This window comes from Micrasema longulum, unplaced genomic scaffold (genome assembly GCF_059751315.1).
Source record: "Micrasema longulum isolate JH-2025_06_02 unplaced genomic scaffold, ASM5975131v1 h1tg000745l, whole genome shotgun sequence".
NCBI classification, from domain to species: Eukaryota; Metazoa; Arthropoda; class Insecta; order Trichoptera; family Brachycentridae; genus Micrasema; species Micrasema longulum.
Window position 1 is genome coordinate 681545 of NW_028277939.1, and position 24039 is coordinate 705583.

At 34.6% G+C, this 24039-nt stretch overlaps 1 protein-coding gene across 3 annotated transcripts; it reads right to left on the reverse strand.

The window, feature by feature from the left end:
- Nucleotides 1-661: 661 nt before the first annotated feature.
- Smox (Smad on X protein) lies at nucleotides 662-23435 on the reverse strand. Of its 3 annotated transcripts, none has more exons than XM_088230290.1 (11): nucleotides 23057-23435; nucleotides 19909-19999; nucleotides 18661-18766; nucleotides 17960-18047; nucleotides 14822-14893; nucleotides 12150-12229; nucleotides 8407-8575; nucleotides 5792-5889; nucleotides 5538-5645; nucleotides 4302-4446; nucleotides 662-2421 (listed from the first exon to the last, which is right to left on the reverse strand). In XM_088230290.1, the coding sequence occupies exons 1-11, from the start codon at nucleotides 23257-23259 to the stop codon at nucleotides 2298-2300; spliced, it is 1284 nt and encodes a 427-aa protein (XP_088086416.1). In that variant the 5' UTR covers nucleotides 23260-23435; the 3' UTR covers nucleotides 662-2297. The 3 variants fall into 3 exon arrangements, with proteins under 3 accessions (XP_088086416.1, XP_088086415.1, XP_088086417.1); XM_088230289.1 differs by having other exon boundaries at nucleotides 12150-12244; nucleotides 23057-23415; XM_088230291.1 differs by lacking the exon at nucleotides 23057-23435 and adding an exon at nucleotides 22719-22887 and having other exon boundaries at nucleotides 12150-12244.
- Nucleotides 23436-24039: the final 604 nt, after the last annotated feature.

The following is a 24039-nucleotide window of genomic DNA, read 5'->3' on the forward strand; positions in this document are numbered from 1 at the left end:
GCGTTGCTTAAAAAAAACATTACTTATAGCTTTTTGGTAATACAGCCCAACGAAAACATAAAAATTTAATATGTTCAAGTTAATAAATGCTATTATGCGTACAAAAATAATTGCGATACAATTTTAAATGAAACATACATAGACATATAATTTAATTTTAAAAAGAGATGGCAAATAACAGATCATCATTCAACGTAGGCTGCTAAAACCACAATCTTACATTTCGTCGCCTTTCAGACCAAAGTCACTAAGCCTAGAAATGCCAGTTTTGAGTTGAATATGCTATTCGAAGCGTAGAATTATGTTCTTTAAGAAGCAAACGTCGCCAAAGTCACTTAGTTGAAAGTTGCGTGAATCCGAATTACAGTGAAACCATGTTTTATGTGTTGCAAGGGAGCAGCGAAAAAAGTGCCAAACCGAGGAAAACGCTAAAGTGAGGAAATGAAAAACTGCTAAAAAATTGTAAAAACTGTCACAATCGGGGATTATTCATATTTACCTATGGTTTGATTAAAAATATTTTGAATATTTTCAATCAATACCACAATGCGTATTTTTAATTGAATTTAAAAAAAACATGTTTAAATAATTTTATGTAGGTACTAATTTTTTTTATTTGCATAAAATGCATACAATGATTTTTTCCCCAAATATTGGGAAATTTTATTTATATGGTATCACTTTTTCTAGTATGGCACCACAGAATTTCAACTGTCATTTACATCGCGGCAAAACCGTTTCACACTTTTATGATAACTGTTTAAACAATCGTGGTGTAATGGTCAGCGCGTTTGCCTACCGCGCAATAGGTCTCGGGTTTGATTCCCGACATGGATGATATGAAATATTTGTTTAAAGGGTGTTTTCACACTAGAATATTTTCATAATCCCTGGACTGGTACCTAAAGCGTAAGACTGATCACCTTGCCTTCGTGTAACAAAATTGATCGAGATATGCTGCGATTGGTGTACCAATCCAGTGAAAAGAAAGAGAATAATGAAATGAAATAATTAAAAAATCTTCTTTCCAAATTATACTTTTTCTATTGCCAAGTTTTTAGACTTTCTGCATCGTTATTTATTAGACCTTGCGCGACTGGTTCCATTGCAGCGCTCGGTCCTTGTTCAGGGCAGCTGCCAATAAAGTAAGAATCGCAATGATGATTTCCAACCTCCATCGGGGAGAGGAATCGTAAGAAGAAGAAGAATGTATGAAAAAAAATTGAGTTTAAAAATTTCGGCGTAAAAAGCGGGATAACGTAAAATTGAGGAACAAAAAAATGTGGCCGTTGGTTGCGATTTTTCTCAAGTAACAGGGTGGAAATCTGAATTTATTTGCCATCTCTTGAATAGAAAATTCAACAGTCAAAAATTTAACAAAAAATATTGACAATGCGTAATTTTCACATGAAATACTTCATAAATATAATCGTATTTTAGTTACGTAAAAAAAAGCATTCGAAAATACGTGCGATTTTCTTTCTACAAGTACAAAACAAACGGAAAATATCGGATTCTGATATTAACATTATTTCTTCATTTTGTTTTCAGATTGAAAACTTAAATAATTATTTACACAAGATTATTAGAAAAATCCCGTCGCTCGGCGCCGTGTTCCTCAGTTCAGTTTTGAGTAAACCGTACGAGTGAATTGAATTGAATAACTTGGATAAAATTGATGATTTTTCATACAACTAAAATTAAATTTATATCACAAATACACATACTTAAATTAATATACATCGGACTAGTTTTGCCATGTGATTTGTATTAAATTGTAAATTTTGTTAACATCAAAGGAGTAGTTTGAATCAGACATTAGATTATGGTAACAGCAGCGTGGAAGTTTAGATCGAATTGTCAATTATGTTAACAGCAACATGGTAGATTGAGTTTTTCTACTGCCAATTTTTGGTGGAACTGCATTTTAATTATAAAAATAAAAATACATGTACAGTTTTACTAGTCTGACAAAACCCACTGGTAAAAGTTATAAATAAAAGTGGAATAAAACTATTTACACATTTTTATTATTTTAGTAGTAGTTATGTCAACAGCAGCGCAGTAGTTTGTACTGAATTGCCAATTCCGTTAACAGCAATGATATATTGTATTAGCCCAATAAACACTCCTGTTATATTTGGGGTAATATTTGTATTAAATTATCAAATCTTTATACAGTAGCATGGCAGTTTGTTTCAAACAGTCCATTTTCGTCAGGTTGTACGGCAGTTTGCGTCGAACCCTTTGCGCGCCGAAGTGAGAAACACGCGCCGACGACGGGGGGAAGGAGGGACCTAGGACATGGAGGAGCAGGGTAGGCGGGGCGAACCCATCTGCGTGAGTACTCGGTCCAGCCACTGCAGGGGCCCGTTGAGGTGAAGCTCTATCCAGCACGGCGTCGACGTCACAGTTTGTCTTCTGTTGATAACCAGAAACAAAAAAAATGTTGGTTAAAAGAATGATTGCATCAAATTATACAGAGAAAGCACTCTCCTCCACATACAGTAAAACCCCCTTTTTAAGTTTTTCAAGGAAGCAAGAACTGAGGAAAACTCTAAAGTGAGGAAATGAGAAATGTATAGAAAAAATGGGAGTTACATAAAAATAAAATTGATTTACTACACTATAGTGTAAATATACTTCCAGAAAAATGGTGATTAGTGGAAATTGACAAAATTTTTTTTTTACTTATTTTTAATGATTTCACTAAGAATATTTTTATATTTTTTCAAATATTATTTAATCTGTTTTTTTATTTGATTTAAAAACAGCGTGTTAAAATTACAACAACAACAACAACAAACCATCACGCCGTTTCTCCGTAGGGGTAGGCAGAGAGGATAGAATGCCATAACACATCTATTTTGGCATACAGACCTCGCTTCCTCTACATTCATACATCTTCTCATGCACGCACGCCGATTATTCCTACTTTTGACACGTCCATCTTCAAATATTTGATGGACTCGATCGTGCCATGTCTTTCTCGGTCTTCCTCGTTTTCTGCATCCATCAACATTTGCATCGTAGATCCTTTTAGCCGCGTTCTTTCGCTGTCCATTCGCTCTACATGTCCAAACCAACGCAGCACCCCTTTCTTGATTCTGTCAATAATGCATGTCTCAGCCTTACACACTTTACATACTTATGTGTAAATAAAAAAAAACGAAAATAGAATTTTGAATTTGCATATAATAATGTACAATATTTTTTAAATTTTATTTATATGGTATCACTTTTTTTCTATGGCATCACTAAAACCAACTGTCATATAGATCGCGTAAAAATTGTTTCCACTTTTATGACAACTTTTTAAACCAACTTTTTTATATTTATTTTAAACATCGCAATTTAACGATATCAAAACTTTATTGTTCCTAAGCGTTTGTCAACTGCGCATCATGATTTGTGCAAGTCAATATGACATTTTTGCTAAAATGAAAACTAAGACAACCCTGAAGGAAGACACTTGAACAAAAAGGTCAATTCCACTGCACCTGCTTTGAATGAGGAACTTCAGCCCTACGGGAAATTGGATACAAAAAATGTTTTCTTACGCGGGGTAAAAATTAGAGCATTAAATTGTACGGCAAAGTTTCTTGAAAATGTACAGAAAAAATAACAAAAAATACTTTGATAAAAACGCACTACTTTAAATGACGTCACTGGTTCGTGTGAATCAACCTATGATCTGAGAGCTATGGAAGATTTCCGGTCTGCTTGTCGCTTCTGGACCAATGGGAAGAACTGAATGAGAATAAGCGGAAATGAACCTCTGACGTTACACGCGGAGTTGTTTCGGAAATACAAAACTTTGAAAAATCGTAGCGCCGATAATACAATATATAAAAATAAAAAATTTTTTTTTTTGACTTAGCTTAACAGTCTTTTAACAAATAAAAAATTTAAAAAAAAAACACTGAACTTCCTCATTTGGGTTAAGACAATAATTTATATTTTATTACAATATTTGAGTTTGTCCAAATGTTCATACATAGACAAAAGACTGAATTTCACCCCCTCGGGGATCATTAAAATTAACAAATTACAACAGGGATGGAGAATACCTTAAATAAGGGAATATGGAAGTCAAGGCATTTACAGGGCTTATGACCTGCCATTGGCTGGTTTAAGTGGCCACTTTACACACTGTGTAACATTCACCATTTTGCCTATGTTTGAACATCCATATTTCTTCAATAAATTTTTGACCACATACGAGTTTAATATAATAACACACTGCCAGTTTCGGGTATTCTAAATTACCCATAACAGAGGGAAATAGACGGTAGGGTTACCTGTATTCCGCACCCCAGCCCTTGACGAAGGACATGCGGATGGTGCACATGCGGGTGAGCTGGTATACGGCTTCGAAGCCCTGCGACACCGACTGGGACAGCAGCACGGCGAACTCCTGGTTGTTGAAGATCTTCAGGTTGCAGCCTGGGGACAGGTATCGGTCATCAACATGTGCGCCAAGAAAGTGTCGGATTATTGAGAGAAGTCCTTTATCCAATTTATACAAGTTTATGCACGGGCTATTGCATCACTGTATAAGGACAGCACAGCAATTGTGAGGGTAAATGGGTCATTCAAATTGTGATTTAACATTCCTAAAGGAGTCAGTCAGAGATCTCAACATTTGTGCATCTATCGTACATAGTTTTACCACACATTCGCCTGAGAGATCGCATTTCGACAGCATTCAACCTACTTTCATCCCTGTTTTTCCAAGTCCATACTTCGCTCCCATACATATAAGGAACAAAAATTGAAAATAAATCGCTAATACAAAAAAAAATTTACCTACGCGTCGCATGTCGTGGCGTATGATGTAAAAGATAACCGAATATACCGAATAATTGTATCACACACTCTTTACATCTCACTCTTGATACTACGGATATATTTGGGAGCGAGAGAGACTATTTTAAGCATTCCACACGCGAACAGCAAAGTTGACTTTTGTCCAATGCCAATTAGTAGCCCTCAGAATTTCGTCAGGGGCCAGTTCTTTCGTTCGTGTTGCGAGCATAAGCCGATGGTTATTTTCATGTTTTTAGCAATTATATTAAAAATGTTATTACTTTTGACTTCATTGAAGCAATTGTCTATGAATATTCAATTTTATAAATTTAAAATCTCTCATTTTTTGCATGTGTAATTAGTAGCTCAACGAATTTCGCCAGGGGTGGTTCTTCCGTTCGTGTTGCGAGCATGAGCTGATGGTTATTTTTATGTTTATAGCAATCAAATTAAAAATATTATTACTAATGACTTCAACTATAATTGAAGCAATTGCCTATGAACATTTCATTTTGTCAATTTAAAATCTATCATTTTTGCATTTGTAATAATGACTACACAGCACCGTGACGCGGATGGTTCTGGCACAGCAAGGAAAGGATAATATCACTCATTTTGAAGATTTAATTTGATCTAAGGTTGGAATACGATACGGCTATATAAGATGGAGCAATGGTAAAATGGAAATAATATTGTAATAATTTGATGAGAAAATAGAATGCACTCACCGGGGGGTATCTTGCATACCGTGGCTGGGTGCCAGCCGTAGCGCTGGTTGCAGTTGGGGGATTGGACGAAGATCGAAGAGTCGCTGAGGCACTCCGCAAATACTTCGCCTGGAAGTCAGTTTCAACAAATAAACAATACATATCGGTGGTAAAAAGACTTAATGACTGCGGGCAACTAATCGTAAATCGCGGTCGTAAAGTACGACAGTCGTAAGAATGATGAAAAGGTGTGTCTGATTGATGGGAATACGAACCTCCTATGTAATAGAGTCTGACCCCTTTTCCAATGTGCCTCCTGGTCTGCTCCACGACTTCGTTTCGGTTCACGTTAGACAGCAGACCGAGACAAAATCTGGAAAAGAAAATAATTTTGTATTGAAAAGACAAATAAGAAAGGAATACGGAACCATTGTTCTATATATGTCAGGTTCTCAAAAAATATATGTCAGGTTCTCAATAATTTTATTTTATTTTTTATTTTATTTCATTTTACATAAACGGCATAAATTGCCTTTAGCATACATTGAACATAAATATGAAAAAAAAAAAAAAACATATTTAAAAACATGACAAAAAATTATAAAATTGCATAACTATAACAATAGTAACAAGTAGGTAAATACACATAAACAACCAAAAATATTCAACGAAATAAATACATGAATATGAAAAAACATTTTTTAATATAAAGAAAAGTTTAAGAATAATATTGCGAGAGAAAAAAAGAAATCAGACAACATCATTAATTATATAATTACATTAATTATAATGGGATCGTACGACCAATGGTTAGTAACATCTGCGGTCTGATTCTGAGTCCGTGCTGTCGCAAGTTAACACTGAAATTAACATGGCCGCACTTTACTTCGAACGTAAATTCAAATCCGTATTCTGGGCTGGTATTCCAAACGCTCTCGAGCCCGTATTATCTCGTTTATATACATACAAAATACACGGGAAAAACTGTTTCCTCGTGCCACGAGAGTGTTTTAGAAAAGCACCCCTGTTAACACGAGCTCGTGTTAAATTATCGCGAACATAGAATCAGTCTGCATAAAAATGCAGTTATTATTTACAATTTTTTTTTTGTAAATTCCATTAACACAATAAAAGTACAGTAAAACCTTGTTTTTTTTACGTTCCTCAATTTTACATTTTCCTGCTTTTTACGCCGAAATATTTAGGTCTCATTATTTACCATACATGCTCATTAAAATATTCCCCCAATTCCTCTGTTTTTTACGTTTTCAATACCCCGGTTTTACGTTGAAAATTTTTCAAAACTCATTCAATCTGTCAAAAAGCACAGAGCCGCGTGCCACCGCACTTGCACAAAATGGTGGATAAAATCAAGGTAAATAAAAAAATGTGTAAATTGTTGTCTCAAACTAAATTTAAAATAGGTGCAGTGTAATTGGCCATTTTGTTTAAGTGTCTATTTTGACATTTTACTAAATAGTGACATGCAGTTGACGCGTGTTTAGGAAGAATAAAGTCTTTATATCAATAAATTACGGATGCAGAAAATTAAAAAATTTGGCAATAGAAATATTATTTTAAGTTATAAACATAATTTAGAAAGAAGATTGTTTAAACAGTTATCATAAAATTGTGAAACTGTCTCTCCACATTTCTACTGAGCACATTATTTAATTTTTACAAATATAAAAACAAAAATTTCCTGACAATTGTTTCGCCTTTATAAGGTATTTACAATTTTTTAAAATTATTTAAGTACCTTGAATTATATAATTATATAAGGACATTCAATCAATTATTAATGTCGTAATAAAACTTTCTTTTTCATACAATTCTTTCTCTGTTTTTGATGTGTATTATTATTATCTTATCTCTTTCTGATATTAATTTATCAAATATTTTTGTGTACCGTATATTATATTATTTTCACATATCGGGGGTTAAGGGTCATAAGGGCGAAACTACAAAAACACAGTTTTGAGATAAATGATAAAACAGTTTTCAAAAAATAATACTGTCTTTTAAGGGTAACAAATAAAGAAAATAAAAAATACAGTTAATAGAGCATAAAATGTTTTAGAGACAAAAATATGAAACTACGCTTTCGTCTATATGGCCCTAACTTGCGCTTACATTAGTAAATTAACAAAATGATGTAAAAGGTGTTTTATTCTTCTGACTTTAAACAAAACGCTTCATTTGTAGTTTCACACAAATTTATCTAGGTAACTACTTATCGGATGAGTTTCATCTTTTTGTCACTAACAGGATATTTTGTTTGGATATCAGATTAGTACTTAACACAAAACAGCATTTTTTGTAGTTTCGCCCTTATGACCCTAAGCCCCCGATATATACTTACTGTTAACTAATTTTCATTATTTGTTTTTAACAATAATTTGTTGATACCATTTTTTTTATACTTATAAGTATATGTATTTATTTTTTTGTTTGAATTCTTTACAAGTTATTTACAATTTGCTTTTTAATTCAATTACTTTTATTATATCCATGTAAAATTATTTTTTTCTTTTTTACTATGTAAAGTTTCACTTTTTATTTTGCATGGCAGTATGCTTCTTATTGTTTCTAAATGTATACAAAAAAGCATTGTTTATCTTTTAAATTTTTACGCACTATGTTTGTACTTAACTGTATATTTTTTGTAAATGCCCCTTGGGCGTATTGTAAAATTAAATAAATAAAAAAAAAAAATAAAAAAAAAAAATCCATCTGATCTTCACATTCGTTTGAAAATGCCCGAACGAGGCGAAACAATTGTCACGAAATTTTAGTTTTTATATTTGTAAAAATAAAATAATGTGTCCGGTAGACTCAAATCAGTGTTTGATTTCTTGTTTTATAAGTTTGAATAGAATATGGTCCTCACCTTTCACTGTTGCTGGGGTCGGTGAAACCGTCGACTGTGATGCTGGGCTGCGAGGCGTGGAAGGTCTCGCCGACGCGGGAGTTGAGCTCGTAGTAGCTGATGGAGCACCAGAAGGCGGGTTCGTGGTACAGCACGGGCGCGGTCGAGCCTCCGGGGGAACTGCGCGGGGCTGTCGACACAAGCGCTGTTACTAGAGCGACTCACTGGAGATTGTCGACGCGGTTAGAGCCTATGGCTAGTGGCTAACAAATCCGGAAAGAGGACTTGCGGTAGCACTATTACAACAGTCCTCAAAATATAGCTTGATTAGAATGACATTTGTCAGAAAAAGTGATGACAGAACTTTGTAGTAACGTCTAAGCAGTGATTTATATTGAAACACGAAAAATCATTCGTATCTGGCGTGTTAATTTTTTTATACAATGCTTGACATATAAATCAGCATAAATACAGTTAAACTCGGTTTTAATGATCGCGGAAATAGACAGATCTTGGATGTAGCGAGGAAACATTAGTTGACATTTTAGTTCATAGTTTTCTCCGTACAATTATTCACTGTTATAACGAGCTGCTTCTCGGACATACCGAACAAATTGTCAAAAATTACACAAAAAATCTTCAATTGTTAAAAACATCATTCTGGAAAGAAGAATCTAAGTAATAAAATCTAAACGGTAGGCTAACGTAAAGGATAAATCCCGCCGGGCGTTGGGATCGGATCTGTTCGTGGTGACTGTATAGCAGAGACATCTAACACAGGCGCTACTGCCACTGATTTTGCCGACTTTTTTACAAATAAAGTTGAAAAGATCAGACTGGCGTGTAGTTCAACGAAAAAACCTGTAATTTTAGCTAATGCCCTTCAAAAATTCAGTAAATTTGAACCAACATCTATAAATGAGGTTAAAAAAATTGTTGCGGCATTACCCAACAAACAGTGTATATTAGATCCGATGCCAACAAGGCTTTTGAAAAAATGCATTAACGTATTAGCTCCATTTTTAACAGATTTATTTAATACATCCGTGGAGCGCAGCATTGTTCCGAGAGTCATAAAGAAAGCAAATGTAACTCCACTTTTAAAAAATTCACAACTAGATGTGGAAGATCTTTCCAGTTTTCGCCCTATTTCAAATCTTCCCATCGTATCAAAAATACTAGAAAAAATAGTTTCTCATAGGCTCGTTAACTATATCGAGCGGAATTCTTTATTTTCGGTAAGGCAATCGGCATACCGACGTTCTCATTCCACGGAGACGGGAGTGATAAGAGTACTGTCTGACATTATAACGGCGGTGGGCTCTGGTAATCTGGTGTTGATGGCTCTTCTGGACATGAGTGCTGCATTCGATACTGTAGACCATAATATTTTGCTTGAATGTCTGGAGAAAACTTATGGTATCCGCGATCAGGCACATATGTGGTTCAGTTCATATCTTAATAAAAGAGAATATGCAGTTGTGTTCCAGGGTAAAAGCTCAACCAACTTTCGGGTGTCTACAGGAGTGCCTCAAGGGTCAGTACTCGGACCACTTCTACACTAAAGATATAGAGAACATTATCAAAGAATGTGGATTGTGGTCGCACTGCTATGCAGATGATACGCAGATTTATTTTTATTGCAAACCAGGCGAGAGAAGTGTGCTTGTCAATTTAATTGATGGATGCATCAAGAAAATAGGAAACTGGATGGCTGAAAACAGACTAACATTAAACCCATCAAAAACTGAACAACTGTGGGTGGCTTCAGCCAGACGACAGAATTTGATCCAGGATACGGCTCTACCCAATGTAGGGAGTACCGCTTTACCCACCGTTAAACTACTGGGAGTTTTACTCAATTCTGACCTATCTCTTGACGCTCAAATTAGTAGGACGATAAGTTCATGCTTCTACCAGCTGAGACAAATTAAATGCATACGCAAAAATTAATAAATGCGTTGCGTAAATGCAAAATAAGGAAATCATACAATTTTGCCATTTTAAAACTATTTTTTTTTTTCAATCGCGCAATAATAAAAAAAATAAGAACAAATAATTTAGAACAATATTTTGAGTTTGTCCAAATTTTTGCAGATAAGGACTGAATTCAACTCCCTGGGGAGCTGTTAATATAAACAAAATATTGTTGATAAATTATTATGTATAGAAGTGAAACATGGAGCTGGCAGAGGAAGGATGAAAGCCGAGTGAACGCGGTTGAAATGCGATCTCTTGCGAAAGACGAATGTGTGGAAAATCAATGTATGACAGGGTTACGAATGATGAAATCAGGCGAGAGTGTAAATCTGAGTCAAGTATAATTGATAAGATTAAGAAAGGGTCTCTGAGATGGTTTGGTCACGTGGAACGAATAGACGACGAAAGAATGGTAAAACAAGTATACATGGCGAAAATGAACGGCAACGTGAGATGAGGACGCCCGAGGAAGACGTGGCATGATCAGATAAACCAAAATCTTAAGTCTGGTCATGTCAAAAGCAGACAGAACCGAAGGGCATGTATGAATGTGGAAGAGGCTAGGATTGTATGCCAGGATAGACGTGTGGGGCGGTCCATTCTCTCTGCCTACCTCTACGGGGAAATGGCGTGATGGTAGTAGTAATTGTTGATAAATCCACCTGGTCCATGAAGAAGTATAGATATTGAAAAATATCATTTTCAGGCGTTGCCTAGTATGTGGGTTAAATAATTCAATTTTGTTTAGCAGATTGGCTGTAAGTGCAAAGCATTTCATTGTTTTTGTAATCCATGTATTTGAAAATTTTTCGTTGAACATTTTCAATCCTTTCCATTTTTATTATGTATTGCAAGCTCCACACAACGGATACAAACTCCAAGTTACTGCATACAAAAGTCTTGTATTATAACTGAGGTCGGTCTTAGCATTATTAAAAGCATGTCATTATTTGTGATCCAAAATTATATATCTTCCTGCAAAAAACACCACTCGCTTACTTTAGAAGATCGCCGTCGACTGTTGGACATTGGGGTGTTTCGTGACATACTCAGTGGACGCCTTGATAGTCCGGCTCTTTTGTCGGAGTTATCATTAAATGTCCCCGGCTACCGCACCCGTCACACGTCGGGCTCTCTATTTCATGTGCCAGCAGTTCGTACGAACTATGCCCAGAACTCTCCACTTATACGTTTTGCTAGTGAATATAATTTGAACTTTCCCCATTTGATTGTAAAAAAATAACATTTAAAATGCGCGTCTTAAAACATACTTTTATGTCTTATACTTAGTTTCAATAATAAAATCTTATTTTATCTTATTTTACTTTATTATATTTTATCTCCAATTCTTAATATTTTATATATATTTATATTTTCGACACTTGACACTTGTGCAATATTTACACACATGTCCACCCTCATTCCAATATAACACCCACTCACCCACCCTCTCACTCACTTACACTCACACAAACACACAAGTATGTATTGTACGTGTATTTAATGTATTTCTGTGAATATCTGTCATTGGTTTTAGTCTCTGTATATTTTATTTGTTATATTTTTGTTACATGCATTACTGTTGATATCCCCAATAAATAAATAAAAAATACAGCCTGGTTATTTTGCCACAGCTAGACTATATTTCGGGTGAAAATTTCTATGGTAAAATAAAATATTTCTACAGAATCATATCGGGAATTGAACCCAAGACCCGTGGTATGATAAATGTGTCGTCCGGCTAAGGGGGAGTAATGTAGGAGAATGGGGGGACAGTAACTCACTCATGTTGTCATTGTGGTCCATGGGGTCCCCGTCCTCGCTCATGTAGCCGGGGGGCGGAGTCTCCACCTGGGCGCCGCCACTGTCGACAAGCATACTGACCACTTAATCACTACAGTCCATTAGTCAGACAATGACACGAAATTGTTTTGAAATTTTCAAGGCATCATGAATGAGGAAGATCAATGGTACGGGAAATTGGATATAAAAGCTGTTTTATTTTGCGCGGTGATTGTAATAAAAGTGGCTTAATTGTTCGGTAAAAAATTCATAAAAATGAACTAATTTAAACCACGTCAATCAGTAACCTCAACTCAAACATCAAAGTTTAGTAGCAAATTTAATTTATAGGTTTACCCTTTTTGAACTGTATGTAGCGTAAAAATTTCCACTGAACTCTTCCCAAGTTGGTGCGGTTGTACAAAGGGCTCCAGACTGACGATGCATATTCCAGTTGTGATCGGACCAGAGCACAATACGAAGATTTTATAGAAAGGACGCTGCTAAAATTTGTCGTATTCCGAATAATGAAGTCCAGCATCTGCATGGCCTTATTAGCAATGAGGAATTCCACTGTAATCTAATTTTTTTTTTTCTATTAGTGTACTATTTAACTAAACAAATATATATAAAAAAATATTGTGCGTTATTTACAAAGATATGATTTTTAAAGTTACATTTATCAAATACCGCGCCAAATGACTGTAATCAGTGTGTCACTTTTCAGTAGTGACGTCATGAAACGGTTGGCGTTCTTACTTTCACCGACCTGACAAGAATCTATGGAATATTGCTTTCATTACTGCATTTAGTTGATCGTAATTTGCTCATTTCTATGTTATGGTTGATTTTACGAACGTTTCGCTTTAGAAAAACCTAGAAAGTTGACATAATCTCTGGTTGAAATGCCAAATTATACAAATTATACTCTTTTTTTCCTATGGTCAAAACGTTCCTTACAAGGTGCGGGGGCTTTAAAGGGGAAACCGGAAATACTACACGTAGATATAAGGAGTGACGTCATTATTTACGATTTTAAAATGAATACTATTTTTAACATTTTTTATTTATTTTTGCGTGCATTTTTGAGATATTTCATCCTACTCCAAATTTTTTAAATATTCACGTGTACACGAAAACATTTTTAAAATTTGATTCCAGGTTGGGCTGGAATTTCTCATTGTCATTCTATGGTGCGTAAAGGTTTTCATCACAAGTTACTCCGAGATCTCTGATTTGTGGGACAGTAGTTATTAAAGTGTCGTTAATTGAGTATGATGATGGAATGAGGCTTTGTGAACGACAAAATGGCATGCGAAAACATTTGCTTACATTTAAAAACAAATGGTTGGATTTGCACCACTTAAGAAGTACAGTAAAACCCCTGTTCTACTTTTTTCAAGAAAGCAGCGAAAAAAAATGGTTAAACCGAGGAAAACGCTAAAGTGAGAAAATGAAAAACTGCAGAAAAGTTATAAAAACGGTCATAATTGAGGATTATTTATATTTACTTGTGATTCCTTTTTTTAAATGTATTTTTTCAATCAATACTGCAATGTGTTTTATTATTGAATTTTAAAAAATGTTTAGATAATTTTATGTAGACACTTAACCTTAAAAACACAAAAATAAAATTTTTAATCAAAATGCGTACAATGATTTTTTCCCTAAATATTGGGAAATTTTGTTTATATGGTATCACTTTTTCTAGTATGGCACTACAGAATTTTAACTGTCATTTATATCGCGGCCAAACTGTTTCACACTTCTGTGAACTGTTTAAACAATCTTCTTTCCAAATTGTGTTTCTATTGCCAAATTTTAAAAATATTTTTTAATTGATATAAATGTAAAAAAAAAAAAGAAAAGAGTATATTGTTAAGTGTCCTCGGCACGAGTAACCAAACCTAGTGAGGACACATAATTTTTATTATTTATAGTGTGAAAAAATTTAATAAATAAATCATTTAAAAAAAATATACAATAAAAATGCTCTCAACAACAACAACAAACCATCACGCCGTTTCCCCGTAAGGGCAGGCAGAGAGGATAGAACGCCACAACACTCTCTTTGCATACAGATCTCGCTTCCTCTACATTCATACATCTTCTCATGCACGCGCGCCGATTATTCCGACTTTTAACATGTCCATCTTCAAGTATTTGTTGGATTTGGTCATGCCATGTCTTTCTCGGTCTTCCTCTATTTCTGCATCCATCAACATTCGCATTGTAAATATTCTTAGCCGTTCTCTCGCTGTCCATTCGTTCTACATGTCCAAACCAGCGCAGAGCTCCTTTCTTGATTTTGTCGTTAATGCTTGTCTCAATTATTTGTGCATCTATCGTACATAGTTTTACCACACATTCGCCCGAGAGATCGCATTTCGACAGCATTCAGCCTACTTTCATCCCTGTTTTTCCAAGTCCATACTCCGCTCCCATACATCAGGGACGGGACCAGGACTCCGTTGTGAACTGCCAATTTTGCCTCTTGTGACAAAACATTTATTTGCCAAGGTCGATTTAAGTGCACGGTTCACTCTGTTCCCGGCACTCACCCTCCTTTCAATATCTTTCTCAGTCATTCCATCCCTAGTGAACATAAAAATGCTCTCAAGTATAAAAAATACTATAGTATAAAAAAGAAAGAAATGTCTGATACTGTACTCACACTGTGGTGTTGGTGGGGACTTGCTGAGCGAGTGTAGCCTCTAGGTACATGGCGCTGTGGGGCTGCATTCCTCTGCAATACATACGACACTTATTCCAACAGATACAAATGACACGGGGACATTAATGTATTTAAAAAAAATAATCTAATGAGTAGCTATGGTTTTTTTTAATTATTTTATTTGTATATTGAGTATCAAATTGACAACAAAATGCCTGATTGTGTCGTGAAAGTGTGTAAAAACTGTTCGCATAAACGTTAGAAAGAGTGTTAACTTTCCATTGGTAAGCAGGTACCCGGGTACTTGCTTACGATTGATTCCAAAACTAAAAATAATTAATATTCAAATATAGAATTGTAAATGTCAAACTATGCTCTTTTTATCAACAGGGGTGCAATCAATCAATAGGGATACAGTTTATTTCGAAAATGTATTAAATGTCAACAATGTTTTGAGTCTGTCCAAATTTTTGCAGACAAGGACTGGATTCAACCCCTTAGGGAGCTGTTAATATTAACATATTACAACAGAGATGTAGAACATTTTAGATGAGGTAATGTAGAATTCTAGGCATCCACAGGGCTTATTTTATTTTATTTTATTTTTATGACCTGTCATTGACTGGTTTAAGTTGCCATTTTACACACTGTAACATTCACCATTCTGCCTACATTTGAACATCTATATTACTTCGATTCTTCTATCTGTTTGTGACGTTAAAGAGCTGAAACCTTGATTATATATATTGGATAATTTATATAGCGCCATTTTTGTGAAAATCACCTCAAGGGCGCTGTACAATTAATAAATATCCCAGTACGTCTTGCAGCTACAGAGCGCATGGACGGTTGGGATTCTAGTTCCTCGTTTTCAATTAAGATCAATAAAAAATTATAACAGATAGGAGCTAGCTTACAGGACGTCTTGCAGCTACAGAGTGCATAGACAGTTAGAAATTTAGCCCCCATTTACACATTTTAAAAATTGACAAATAAATTTAGTGTATTAATGATACTAAAAAAAAATAAAAAAAATATGAATATGAATAATAAAAAGGAGTAAGATTACAACACGTCTTGCAGCTACTAAGCGCATAGACGATTGGAATTCTAGACCCCATTTATAAAATTTAGGTATTTTTAAGTTGGTATATGAAAGCTAGATAACCAATCATCGTGCAGCTACAAAGCGCATGGACGAGTGGAATTCTAGCAAAGTTAGAATGATATCAACAAATTCATAAAAAATAGAGCATAGTAGTAAGTTTGTCAAGTGTTCATGCCAAGAACTAAGCAATAAAAAACTAAATAAATAAAGCACTGTTTCAACTCCATGGTTAACAAAGGGAGATAGATGTCCGAAGAGAATCTTTTGTAGACAGTAGGTAGATATCGTCACCATGTGGTCCATTGTTGCGGGCGAGATTCATATTATTGAATTATTTCACCCACGTACTAGGCAATATTTTGCCTAAAAATATTTTTCAATTTTGATACTTATTTATGGACCAGGTGGATTTATCAACAATGTTTCGAGTTTGTCTAAACTTTTGCAGACAAGGACTGGATATAATTGAAATAATGCAATCATATGAATGTAACTCGCAACAATAGTATTAAAACATTTAAGTTTGTAAGTGAAAATTCTTGATGGAAGTTCATTGTAATTTATTATATAAATAAAACACGAGTGATACTTTAATCCACAAATTTGGAATATCCAGTGACCGGTTTCATCGCTTTCGCGACATCTTCGAGACTGGCATCTTTATTAAAAAGTTAAATGTATTTATACAGAACCAAAACCACACTCACGAAGGATGAGACACCAAAAATAAAATAAACTACTTAAACTCATTTGATTGTGTGTGCTCTTCATGGTCTAATAATAAAGATAATTCAAATTTTGCCAATCATTTAATAGAAAATAAACATTCCTTTGAATTAAAAAATAATGTAAAAATAATTCATATTGCACGTAAAGGCCATAAACTTGACAAATTAGAAATTCTCGAAATTAATAGATTAAAAAATAAACCCGACGTAGAATTACTTAATGAACAGATAACACATGTGCATTCTCCATTACTTTTCCCATTGTAATATAATTTTACTAATGACTTTTTACCCTTTGTTTTCAGAAATCATTATTTACAAAACTACACTCACGAAGGATGGGACACCAAAAATAAAATAAAATACTTAAACTCATTAAAATAGCATTATATCCATTCATTAGTTAACCCATAGAAAATTTGTTGATAATGATCCTTAAGATAAAAATAACTTTATTTAATTTACTTACATATAACTTTGAATTTTGTATCCTTACCTCTGTTCTGTATAAATACATTCAACTTTTTAATAAAGATACCAGTCTCGAAGATGTCGCGAAAGCGATGAAACCGGTCACTGGATATTCCAAATTTGTGGATTAAAGTATCACTCGTGTTTTATTTATATAATAAATAGTATTAAATGTCAGTTTACCCATTGCAACACAAAGCCGGCCAATCGCCGGCCAAAGTCAATTTGTCACTGACCCCAAAGCCGGCGATTTGCCGGTTTGACTTTGAAGTGATTTTTTTTGCATTAAAACTGATTAACAATAATTTTATTCCAAAAAATGACATAAATAAGAATATTTCGGTTACTGATTTCATAATAAAATGTAATAATCACAATTTATTACAAAATATTAATTTAGTCTCAATGTTTAGCTCAAAGTTTTTGGTCTTTTGTTTTTTTTAATATATTGTATACTATTATTGTTTTGCCCTTGTTTGTCTTTGCTAAATAGTTTTATGTTCTTTTTGTTCAGTTTCTTGCATTTATGTTTCTTCATGTAACTGTTGTAATTGGCTTAGGCTGTATATATATAATAAATAAATAAATAAAAAAAGGTGTCAAAATTAAACAGTGTGTTGTATGAACAAATTATGTCATCTTTATTAGTGGTGCAATGCGTTAATATTATTTTTTTATTACCGAAATATACTTTTAAAAAAAAAAAACCAAACACAGGTCTGGTGTTTACTTTCGGTGCTCGTTTTGAAATTTGGAAAAAGACGGTCACAACTCGCATTGTCACCCGACATGTCGGTTAGTGGAGTTAGTAACGAGGGGAGTATTACTCACTGCAGGGCGGTGTAGGGCTGCGGGTGGGGCGGGTACGGGGGAGGGGGCTCCCCTCCCGCCCCCAGCGGGACCAGTATAGGCGGCAGTGCTGCAACACGGGGACACACATGTGAGAAATAAAGACGTCGATCGAAAACAGTAAACACTCTCTTTTAACTCTACGCTGCCCGAAAGAGTGCAGTTATATTTAATAGTTTAGTTTGTTTAAAGAGATCTTTAGCAGGGGCGAATGCTCCTTATAATCGATTACTTGCAGCTTACCATATTTTTTTGACATCGAAAGTAATTTTTTATGTTACAATATTATTAGGAAAAAACACATCACCAAAAAAATATATTACTTTTCTGGGATAAGTGAATTTATATCATATTCCTTAATGTCATACAGTGACCAGTAGCGCCTCTATTGGCCAAAATTAGTCCACGTGTAGTATTTAGTAAACATGGAAAAAAATAAAATAGGAAAGAATTCATTGGCCACGTAAACCTTGACAAAGAAGTTTGTTTGCTTTGAAACCGGTGGGTGATTTTTTTAAAAATTAGAGTTTTAACCTCTAAAACAATTTATTTTTTTTTACTTTATTATGATTTATTTCAATTGTAACAGATAGGAGCTAGATTACAGTACGTCTCGCAGCTACAGAGCGCATGATAATGGACGTGTTCAGAAGTGAATACAATATATATTTATTGAAACTCACCTAATGCTTCTTGCCTATTGTAATGATAGGGGTTGATGCAGACTTCTTCCTTCTTCAGCTGGTAGGCAAACTCACAGTCTTCCAGCGCTCGGAGCTCGTGTTGACTCTGCGAGGGAATATACGAGTTAAAACAAATTGTGTAGTAAAAGTGAAAAAGCCCATTGTATGAAATGGCACGGCACTCGCATTATGAAAATAATCTCAGTCTCTCTCGCGCTCAGACGCGCTTTTGAGCGTGACATAGACAACTATTGCTTTATTAGTTAGTTGCCAACGGTGGCAAATGGTGATTTTATTTACAGGTAAGCTATAAAAAAATATCATATTTTTGTACCTACATAGAAGGTACACAATATAATGTAAGTAATATATTTTATAAATTGATATTTTTCTGTGGTTCTGTGTGATACAATAACTCTCATCCATAAAATCAACTCAAACGATGTAACTTCGTGATTTAACATAATATATTATATTATATAGATATATTATCCATTACTTTAATATATAATGAATTAAAAAATAAATAAAAAATACCATTATGAATTCAGTCGATATTAGATATTCAATTGAAATGTCAACTGGCCGCATTGTTCTAGTAATTAAAAGTGCTAAAAACGGCCGCGTGGAGTGCTATATGTCCCGCAATATGACGCATGAAAGTAATTATGGTCTTATGTCAAAAGTACCATTTCAAAGAAAAATAGTCCTTAAGAAACAATGTTTGAAATACGGTTTTCCAAATCAAGAATCTTCAAACAATTTGTGTAATCTGCAAGTTTAATCTAGGAGAAAAAACGCGCACTGGGGTTAATACATTCAAAATATAGTATACTTATTTGTATGAAGAAATAAGCTGGGATAATCGGCTAGTTTCTTGGCTCACCGCAGGCGCTGGGCGCGCTTTATTCAAATTTATATTTATATTAGGATACAAATACAAATGGTTTAAAATAAATGGTAATTATTTATTTGTTTTTCTGTAAATGGAGTTACAATAAAACATTATTACGGTTAGTCAAATATAATGGTAAGCTGCGAATAATCGCTTCGCGGTTCGCCCCTGGTGTATTAAATATTTGTATGTAGGTGTATAGTGGGTTTTGCATGTTGGTTTAGTTGGTGTCCTGACGACCGGTAGACATAGAAAAGTCGGAAAGTGGTTATATACAAATATTTAGTAACATTTAGTCAAATGTTTGACCACAAAATTAAAGCTTTGAATATTAATAATAAACATAAGTTTACCTGCAAATTTGGCCATCGCCACAAGCGACAATATATGACGTGGGGTATTCCTTTCCTATGTGCTCCTGATCCTTCAATACCGGGTTTCACTCTGAAAAATCAATATAAACTCTTTAAACTATAGATTCATTTAATATACAAAATGAAGAAATTAAGCGGTTTATTAAAAATAATTTTATCAGAGCAGTGATTTTGAAATTATTCAGCGCGTGACATCACAACTTTTGCCGATTGGTGAATTGGAATCCATCACAACCTCAGAGTGATAATTTGCTCTCGCTTTAAGACAAGCCCTTTCAAAAAAGCGTTCCAAATTTTTACTTTAATTTTTATTAGATGAGCAACTTTGTTTTTGCCATTTTTTCCAACCTTATTGTAAAAAACTGGCAATACATTTATGACTCAAAGTATTGTCGTTGAAACCACTCACAGCGCGTGCTTTCATTTCAGTGGCGGTATTTCCATAGAAGCCCATAAGCCGGGCTTGCCTATTAATTTTATTTCAAAACTAACATACAACCTACCCTACCTGACCTCTACGACTGAACTGTACAAAAAAACACACCAGTTTGACATAAACTACTTTACTAAAATTGAGACCTTAAAAATTGTGCACAAAATAACACTGGGAAACATACAAGACGACGACATAATATTAGTCAAAAATGCTGACATACATAAATATAACACCAGACAACAAAAACACTATCATATTGAAAAAGCAAAGACAAACACAGGACAGTCAAAAATACTACATAATGGACTTAAACACTACAACGACCTACCTTACTACTTGAAAACTTTTAATGGAGACAAATTTAAAATCAATCTGAAAAAGCACATGATGACTGAACTAACTAGACTAGACGAGACATAAAATGACTAGACAATATTAAATTTCTAATGTAACCCTAACGGGTTTTTTAAAATTGTAAATAAATTTTAAAAAAATTAAAAAAAATTACCAAATCTGGACCAAACGCTTAAAAATAATTCATTTCGTTGTTTAAATTTCGCGCCAAATGAGAATTAGAGATCTGTTCGGCGTTGGTACTGTTCGCATCCCGAGATCCGAACCGTATGAAATCGGTGTGCGCGAACGACACTATGTCTTCTTATCTCGCTCACGCACGTGGGGTTCTTTTGGGGCTTATTTCACGGTGCAATTCGCATGTGATGCAAACAGTAAACTCATAAAATGTTTGTCTGTATATGTTGAGCTTTATGAGGTAATCTGAAGCCAGCTTCTTTAAGGTAAAGTTGGCAGAGAGCGCCTCTTGTATTTTGTATTGAACAAACTTTACGATTGTTTATTATGCTCTTTTTTACGGAATTCGATAATTTTAAACGGTTATTTTTATCTTAATTGATTAAAGACCCGTACTGGTTAAGATTCATGATAATTTACTTCATTTTGTGCAAACGTCATATATAAAAAGAATTCGGAGATGGCCGACTTTTCTTTTTTATTTGCCTATCTACTTTCCTTTTCCTTTTCCAATATTCTATATCAATTATAATTTATCTTTATTATATTTAGGTATCTATGGGTTCCGATAACTATTATTTAACTCTACGCATGCTATATTTTATTAATGTTACTTATTGGTAATGGTTATTACTTTATTTAAAATAATATTGTGTTTTCTTTATTTCGTTTATTTAAACTATGATTATGATTATTACTATGGGAAAAAATATAATCATAACACAAATGAAAGGTAAAAAATGAAATCTGTTAATTTCTCTAAAATTGTATTGTGCATGCAGAAATATTGATTGACACAACAGTCATTTAATAAGAGTTAATATGTAAGGGTCATTTAATAAGAGTAATTGAATTAATGAACTTTGAACTTAAAATATTTTTAAAAAAATATTTTACATAAAACTGATATTTTTATATCTTAAAAAAAAAATAAAACAAAACAAAAAATAGAGTTAAATAATATTTAATGTATTAAAGATAATGTGGGTCAAATGTCTACCACAGAGTTGTTTATTCCGAGGTCCAATTTTCATAAGTTCTCTCATTAGATTAGCAAAGTAGGGTAAAAAAATTACTACCCTGGCAATACTAACGAAATATCCATTTTGTTTCTTCGACAATCTGACAGATAGAAAAATAATTATTTTTTTAAGTAATGTATTTGCTGCTTACACATTCATTTGCTAATTACACATGAAATGTGATCCCATCCTGTTTCTTTGAGATCCTAGTAGTATTTCTACACTTTAAAAGGACACAACACGGCATAGTTGAATTCAAATCAGGAATTGCGTACTGAGCGACGTCTACAAAGAAACGAATGGGTCAAAACGTAAAACTACTCATTTATGTGTAGTATAGTAGCCTTCTGTTTGATGCGCGTATGCGGTTTCTGGACTATTCTTAATTCTATGGTACTGTACTTATAAATAAACTTCGTAGGGGGTAAAATCCAATACTGCTCTGCAAAAATTTGGACATGCCAAAAATATTGTCGTGATTGATTCGAAATTGAGTTATATTTCGTGTGTGGCGAAACACGCCTCGCCTTTGTTATTCTTAATCGAGACAATGATCAAATTCCTGGAAATAAACACACGCATTACACAAGTATGTGACTGCATATATTCGCATGCAGTCAAATTAAGCTTTATTCGCTGTAATTCGCGTCGCATTGCACAAAAGTTGATGTGCGACTTCCAACTGACTGCACTTATTTGAAGATATATTTCATTTTGATCTTCTTAAGATGTTAAAGTCATTTGTTATGTGCAGAAATAACGATCCGGCGGACACGCCAGGATCTGTACATCGGACTTACCGGCTTCGAAAGTACACAACTGACTGATTCAAAACAATATTTATCGCGATCAATGTCTCATCCACAGGTCACTCTTTACTTTGGACGCGATATGGACATCGCAACGCGGGCCCCCGACCGAAATCAAAGCCCGAATTGACATAATAAATCCGAGGGCGCCATATTGATTGGGGTAGGCTTTCGATTGTTTTGACGGAGAGCCTTCGAAGGACGTCGACCCGGCTATCTCGCTCCCTCTCGCGCGGGCGGAAGGTGACGGAAGATTCTGCAGGAGCGGATGCCCCGAAAGTCCGTGCGCACTAGATTAACGCGAATTAAAATGAATAATTGCAACGCACCTCGGAATCGTGACACATTTGGTGTTGCTGTCCTGCGTGGAAATCGCCTTCTCCAGCTCCTCGAGGGCGCCGGACTTCTTCAGCTTGCGAACGAGGCTCTTGACGGCCTTCTCGGACCATTTGTCTTCGTCGATGGAGGACCCCTCGGGACACTTCTTCCATCCCAGGAGCCTTTTCACGACGGGCGGCGTGAACGGCAACATGCCGGCGCTCAGAATCCTTCCTCGAGACGCGACGGCTGGCGCCCGGTTTTGCAAAACGACATGCGAAATAATTTCTCTGTTATTCAATATTCAACTCACTGTGGACGTACGGCCGATCGCCAATGTCGCGAATCGCGACGGACGTCTCGCGTCTCTGTCTGTCACTCGACGAGAGCGGGACAGCGCGAGCGAGAATAATTCACAGATGTTTCCGTTCTAGAAAGAAACGCCGCTACATGTGAGATAAAGACGGCGACAACGTCAAATTTAATTTAACTTTGTTATTTGCCGAGATAAGATAAAACACAATCAAGATTACGATACATTTTTCACTGTAACTTATAAATTTTCACAGAAAATAAACGGTTCTATAATCTTAACAACAGACTCATAAGAAATGACTTCAAAAACAGTCAACTAAACAAAAACGTCGGCCGATTGACTTGAGGTTAGGAACTGAAAGCTCCTCTACACGTTGGCGAATACGTTGGCCACTGCGCTGGCAAGCATGTAGATGGGGCTTGCCAGTACATATTTCTTCATTTTCATTTATTTATTATATGACACAAGTGCCTTTTACAAAATAAAATATAATAAGTTAGTTAGATATACAAAAACTAAAAAACAATATTAAAACATGGGTATAAAAAGAAAAAGAAAAATAACAAGAAAATAAATATACATACATGTGTGTATGTCAGCATACAAAAGATCAACATTTATAATAACCATATTATGTGGAAGCCTCTAATTGGACTTTATGATATGCATTTATAGTAT